The following is a 7,500-nucleotide window of genomic DNA, read 5'->3' as shown; positions in this document are numbered from 1 at the left end:
GAACAATAAAATGTTGATTTTGTTTGACCAGCTCTCCGTTGTTTGTTGTTATACTAACATTGAACAAGTACAGGGTTTAAAATTCCAGAATCTTTCTTAATTCATACTTCCAGTTTTGCAACCCTAATTAAAAAGGACAGTTCCCTCCACTTCCAATTGTCACATATATTGTACAAACATTTTGATTGTATACATATTCGACATCTATGCATATTTTATTGGACTGCTATTAGACTATTGTATACATCTTATTTTTATTATTTTTAAATTAGAGCATTTTGATTATATACATATTCGACATCTATGTATATTTTATTGGACTGCTATTAGACTATTGTATACATCTTATTTTTATTATTTTTAAATTAGAGCATTTTGATTATATACATATTCGACATCTATGTATATTTTATTAGACTGCTATTAGACTATTGTATACATCTTATTTTTATTATTTTTAAATTAGAGTTAAAAGCTCTAAAAATTCAATGATAAATCATTCCACAGTGAGTTAAGAATTGACCTATAATGTCTTAGTTACAAAGTGCATTTAATTAAAATTCATCAAAACCTAATCAATTAAATATATGAGAAATGTTGTCAAAAATTCAATAAATATGTCACTAATATTCAATAAAAGATACGAATTGCAACATCATTAATTCATAAGATAAAATCGTACAACATAACATTTTATTCTTTAGTAAAACCAATTAATACAATTAAACTTCCTCATGGTCCTCCCAGTTTCTTTCTACCAGTGAGTGGTCAATGCTTCATCCATTTGCTTCTTTAAGTTAACTAACTCGTTTTGAAGCTTTTTTTTTTTTTTTTTTTCCTACAACCTAATGCTTCATTAGGAAAGAATGCAATTGCAACAAAGCAACGACCTGGATCAAAGTTTTAGTCCTGATCATATTCAACTTCGTAACCATAATGACACTTCTCTTCATTGATATCAATGTTTAACATCTAAACACAAAGATCATCAACACCAATTAATTCATTAAATTAATTAAAAAAAATAATAATATATATCTAAGTAGATTGTTTTTATATCAATGTTTAATGCTAGTTTTAATAATCACAACAATAACATTTTAAACTTGTGGAATAGCTGGTAAAAAAAGTTCACCCATCTTGTTCGCTCCTACTAACATCGAATAAAGGGATGCTGGTCAAACAAAGGACATCACATCCTTGTTTTTGCTGGTACTAACAACGAATGAAGGGAAGTTGACTTTGTTTTACTAGCTTTCATTTGTTTGATTTTGGCTAACTTTTGGACCAGCTAATCATTTGTTCGCTGTTAGTAACAGCCACAAAAACCATATATATTTCAGGCTCGGACAAGAAAGCACCTTTTTCTTTTTTTAAACTTTTCTTAAGTAAAACGCTTAAAAAATCAAAAGTTCTTGTGATCACACTAGCCTTTAGGGACATCACAAATTGTCGTATGATGGGGTCTTATTGTGAGATGCATCCTCTTATATATGTGTTAAATAACTCATAAAAATCTAAATTACAAAGATATAAACTTCTTATTTTAATTTCGTCTCTAGCATATTTAAATAATATAGGTATAGTATTATAGAACAGATCATTCCGTTATTTTACATATGTTGAATGTTAACTGTAAATACCTGGCATATATTCTTCATTATGAAACTATATGAAGTATTTATTTTAATTTTTTATTAACTGTATAAACATGAAAATCAGTAATTTAGCTGATCATTATAGATCAAATAATTTAGTAAATAATTGTTTTAGCTGTTAATCACGTGTTGCATGTGAGTTTCTAATGCATTTGGAACAAGAGTATCCCTTTTTGGCTTTTTGCTGCAGATCTTTCCGCTATGATCTTCATCATTGTTAAGAAATCACATTCTAATTTTCGATTTTACGATTCAAAAACAAGCAAGTGTAAGTAGAGAATTGTAAGTAGGTAGAATCTTACGATTCTATTAACATAAAATTTGTAGTGGTAGAATCATAATACGATTCTGTGATCCTACGATTTAACGATTCAATTTTACAAATACATTCTTAATTTTTAATTTTTCTTATGTACCATCGTTCATTAATTTTTCTTACGATTTAACGACCTATCATCATAATTTTTAAAAAATAAATTTCTTTATCAGATTTAAACTAATTATTAAATATTTTTTTATTTCTTTCTTAAAATGAAGTGAACGAAACTTAATTAATAAACTTAAACGTTTGAGATGAATAATTATGATTAGATAGCAAATTTAAGTTCTATGTGGAATCTTAAAATCCTACGATTCAATTCTATCGATTTGATTCTACAGGTTTGTACAATTCCACATAGAATCCTGATTTTAACAACTTTGATTGTCATCAACATCAACCTAGTACCTTGCACAGATCAGGGTTCGGGGAACCGGGAAGGAATATAGTGAACATACCATATTCGTACCCCTATAAGGAAAAGACAAAAAGGACAACATGCACTCATATAACCTCTAAAAGGATAGGCACTGCGAAGAGAAAAATGAAGACTTATCAACAAAATAAGCTTATTATAAAAAAATACCCAAAATAAGTTTCGGATAATTTTAATTTGTAAAATAACCGTCTTCATGTTCGAGCCCGAGGTCAGATATATTTGCTATTACTAACAACAAACAAAGAAACTGTAAAAAAAATTTTATTCGCTGTTACTAATAATAATCAAAGAATTATGACTATTTTGAAGCGACAAAAAAAATGAACGGACAAGAGAATATCAATGATGTGCTATTTTAAAACAACCACCACCAACGTGACTAATATTCTAATATTATTGTCAATTATGCTTCGACGCTACTTCCTACTTCTCGCTTTGGCCTCAAAAATGTCCAAGATGGCACTAGCATTAGGCCAACTCACGACTCTCTTATTTAATAAATATTGATTAATAATATAATTATTTCAATTTGAAGGATTGGCATAATCCCGATCCGACAACAAGCTAAGCTTACGTGAATATACAAGAAACACAGTTCCCTTATTGAACACATAATTAACAATATTAATTGATTATGAGAATAAAAATGTTGGAGAAATAATGATCAAGAAACACAGTTACACGACTTTCTCTAAAGAGAATTAATTAAAAAGAAAATGAATGATAGAAATAATTAAGGAAGCTTCAATTAAAACCTCCTCCAGTCTTAATCTTAATTAAGAAAATGTCAGCAGGTTTTAAGGCACTATAAATATTAACATACGTACGACTATACGAATACATGTGCTACAGTAATTGTAATATACCTTAGCAATTTGTCTGTCTCCTCGGCCAAAGTCCAAACAGACCCTTATTTTTGTTGTGTCTTTTTTTGAGAAATGGGCATAATAAAACAAAAGATGAGTATTCCTACTTATTACATTGTGATTGTCGTTATTATAAGCTTATTAGCAAATAAAATTAGATTTAATGAAGCAAACCATCTTCCTTCACAAAGGAAACGAATACCTATAAAACAATGCAATGTATATAAAGGACACTGGGCATGGGATAGTTCTTATCCTCTCTATGATTCATCAAAATGTCCAGATATTCGTAGAGAATTTGACTGCCAGAAATATGGAAGACCTGATAAGTATTATCTCAAGTTCAGGTGGCAGCCTGATGATTGTGATCTTCCCAGGTTTGTGCACTAAGTTTGCTTAATGTTCTCCTTTCTGTTTCGGCCTGTTTGTTTTAATTCCAAAAGATATATATGAACTGTTCTCCTAATTAATCGTCGTCTATCTGAATTATCCTTCTCCGTTGGTTATTTTGGTTATGTACGATTATGTACAATCTTAACTCATAATTTTAGGTTCTGCGCATTTTTTTCCACGTACAGTTATCTTTGGTCTTCCTCTTCTTTTTAAAATTCTTCTAAGTTTGAACTTACAGTTTTTTTTATGGGTGTATTTGGATGGAAGGAAATAGAGGGAAAAGAAAGAGAGAGATTTGGAGGGAGGAAAAAAATTGTTTTTTGGATAGTAAAATGGGAGAGAAGGAATTTGAAGGGGAGAGAATTGAAAGGATTTTATGGATATTTTATATGAAGGTTTCAATCTGTCCAAAGTTAAAAAGATTTGAAGGGATATAACTCTCATCTCCCTTCCATTCCCTTCTATTCCCTCCTATACAAACAAAAGCTATTTCTCTTCTATTTCACTTCCCTTCTTTTCCCTCTCTTTCTTTTCTATATTACACCACATTTACAAGATAGTATATTTGTAGATACCTATGTGTGTGACAATAATGGACTTCTTACTTGTGATGAATACAAAAAATTTAGAATACTGCAAAAATTTGATTGCAACACTTTTGTCATTTGGAAACTTGATATAGATAAGGTGATTGCAAACTTTCTTCTTGTGATATTTTCCCCACAAATCTTCTTATGTTTGAGATATGAAAATTCACAAAGAGATAAAATCAATCACATTAAATACTTGGTACAAAGTGGTTAATCTAAATGAATATGTGTTTTAAGGAAGATAATAAAATAATAAACTTTGTGAGCTGTTTATAAAGTTTTACACAAGCTCAAGCAAAAGAGAAAAGACAACAAGAAATTCCTATTTTCGAAAATTGAGTTTTTGCTTCTTAACCACATCAAATAATTTAAATTTTGATGCAATTCAATAGCTATTTATAGAATAACATTGCAAGTTATCCACCTTGTATTCCGTAAATAATTCATAATTTAAACAACTATATAATGAAGAAAACCTTTTCTCGTATTCACTCTGCTATCATTTTGTTAAGAACTAAGTTAATAAAAAGTGACGGTTCATGGTGTAATTCCTAGGTATGTTTTATATACTTTGGACCGCCTTTGTTAGTTTATTTGTTACAGTTTCTATAAAAACCCGTAAAATATAAATGTAGCGAATTTAAAGAAACAAAAAATAATCGTTAATGAAAATGAATGTAGGTTTGATGGGCAGGATATGTTAAGGAGGATGAGAGGAAAGAAGATAATGTATATCGGAGATTCATTAAGTCTTAACAATTGGCAGTCCTTAGTTTGCATGCTTCATGCTGCTGTTCCAAGCTCCAACATTACTCGAAAAATAAGTGCTGGCATCAACACTTGGATTTTTCAGGTATAAATTTTTCAAAAAATTCCAAATTTCAACCATTTTATTAGTAATTATGAGCCTTTGATTTTAATTAATAAGTAATAAATAATTAGAATATAGATTATCATTAATACTAATAAAAGAGCTACAAAATAACAAATAATGAGTAATTTTAAGAGCCTTCCCAAAGTTATTAATTTGTTAAAGTTATAATTGATTGTGAGGACATTTATTTTTCTAAATAAATTTAAATCTAAATTAGGTAAAATGCTTTACAAATTTTATTACATCAATTCTTTATACCTAAATAAAAATCTTGAAAAGATTAATGGTATCAGAAAATTATTATAAACATAAGAAAAGAAAAGTTTTTTAAAAAATATATTGATTTAATTATTCAATACTATTTGAATTACGTTAAATTAAAATCAAATAAATTAGTTTGAATTAATTCATCAAAATAAGCTCAATACACTTCATTAATTGTTAGTTTATCCGATTTAAATGAATTCTAGAAGACCATAAAAAAAATATGTTTTATAATAAACTTAGAGCTAAATTAGATTAAATATTTTAGCAAGTTGTATTGTTATCCAAAATAATTATTACATTAAAATATATCGTAATTATATTTGTCTTGAACATAAGAGTATTTTTTTTTTCTTGCATCATTCTTTAAAAATTTTATTGATATATATCTTCATACTAAATTTGGTGTATAATTTTCACAAGCTTCTAAATTATTAATATAATTAAAACCGTTGATGACTTTTGAAAATATTTACGGGTCGACACATGTTAACAATTACGTCCAATTTAAAATTAAGTTTTGATAAATTTGTTATAGTGAAAAGTAATCATTGTAGAATTAGGTTGTTTAATCAAGAATTTGCATTGCTTTGGTTCATGCAGGACTACGATGTATCCGTAACGTTGTATCCTGCTTCGTTGCTAGTCGACATTAACAAAGAGGAGATAGGGCGAGTTTTGAACCTCAATTCTGTTGATCATGGTGGCAAGATTTGGAAGAATATGGACGTTTTGATCTTCAATTCATGGCTATGGTGGAATGTTAGGGGAGCTCGTCAACCGTACGGACTATTTACTAATTGCTACTCCATCTGTTTTCATGTGTTCTTCCTATTTACTACTCTATTTGCGTAGATTTCAATATAAACTTAAAAGTAATATAATTTTAATTGTGAGTTTTTAAAAATTCAAAAAAATTGATATTTAGAAAATATATATTGAGATAAATCTATTAAGATCCCACATGAATATGTTTTTTCATATAGATCGATGAAAAAAATATAGTCAAAATTTGACACTAAAATCGTAAATTTTATTTGCGAATAACATATGAAAAGGGAGTAAGTTTTGTTAGTTACTATTTATTATTTATTTAATAATTGTTTTAAAAATTTTAAGATTCAAATTTTATGATTTTTGTTGGAGTTTGATATTATATTATAAATAAAATTCTAATGTAGATGGGACTTCATTCAAGATGGGGATGATATATTGAAGGATATGGATCGAATGGTTGCATATAAGAAAGCATTAACAACTTGGGCTAAATGGGTTGATTCTGATATTGATACCAACAAAACTAGAGTTTTCTTCCAAGGAATTAATCCTATTCATTACGAGTAAGAACTTCTCCTACTCGATCCTACGGTTTCTATTAGTTTCATATCGTATATCATAATCAAAATCATCATCATCCTGATTATCATATGATCATATGACATAATCATACAAATAAAAATGCTGGAAATAATAATAGCGAGTTTTAGAGTCTTGTCCAATGAATAAATTTCTATTACAATATACTAGTTTTGAAGCTCGTGCAATATGCACAAAGTATAATATAGTGACATATATAAATAAAATTTTTAAAGAATAATGCAAGAAAAAAAATACTCTTCATAATTTTGTTTAAGAAAAGTATGTAAATACTACATGTTTTAATAAAATAATTGCTTTAGATAACAATATAACTTACTAAAATAGTTAATCTAATTTAGTTCTTAAATTTTACTAAAAGATATTTTTCATGGTCTTCTAAAATTCAATAAAATAAAATAAACTAACTATTTATAAATGAATTGAGCTTATTTTGAGTTGATTTAAATGGAGTAATTTATTTGGTTTTAATTTTAACCTAATTCAAACAACATTTAATAATTAAAATAAATATATTTTATAAAAATAATTTCTTACTTACGTATAAAATAGTTTTTTGAAACAATTAATCTCTTAAAGATCCTTATTTTGATTAATGTAATGAACTCTTTCAAACACTTATCTTACTTAGATTAAAACTTTTTTAGGAAAAAATAAATTTCTATGCATTATAGCCTTACGAAATAAATACATTTGGCAAGGCTCTAAGAAATTTCCATT

At 27.6% G+C, this 7,500-nt stretch overlaps 1 protein-coding gene across 1 annotated transcript in view; it reads left to right on the top strand.

The window, feature by feature from the left end:
* The first annotated feature begins 3,375 nt into the window (after positions 1-3,375).
* Positions 3,376-7,500, top strand: part of LOC130818397 (protein trichome birefringence-like 38) — a 5,575-nt gene continuing 1,450 nt past the window's right edge. Inside the window, exons 1-4 of the mRNA XM_057684565.1 lie at positions 3,376-3,659; positions 4,947-5,118; positions 6,007-6,185; positions 6,585-6,743. Of these exons, the coding sequence (XP_057540548.1) occupies positions 3,376-3,659; positions 4,947-5,118; positions 6,007-6,185; positions 6,585-6,743 (794 nt within the window). The remainder of the gene's footprint in view (positions 3,660-4,946; positions 5,119-6,006; positions 6,186-6,584; positions 6,744-7,500) is intronic.

This window comes from Amaranthus tricolor, chromosome 7 (genome assembly GCF_026212465.1).
Source record: "Amaranthus tricolor cultivar Red isolate AtriRed21 chromosome 7, ASM2621246v1, whole genome shotgun sequence".
Classification (NCBI taxonomy): Eukaryota; Viridiplantae; Streptophyta; class Magnoliopsida; order Caryophyllales; family Amaranthaceae; genus Amaranthus; species Amaranthus tricolor.
The sequence above is the reverse complement of the archived record's forward strand: the minus strand, read 5'-3'. Positions and strand labels throughout refer to the sequence as shown.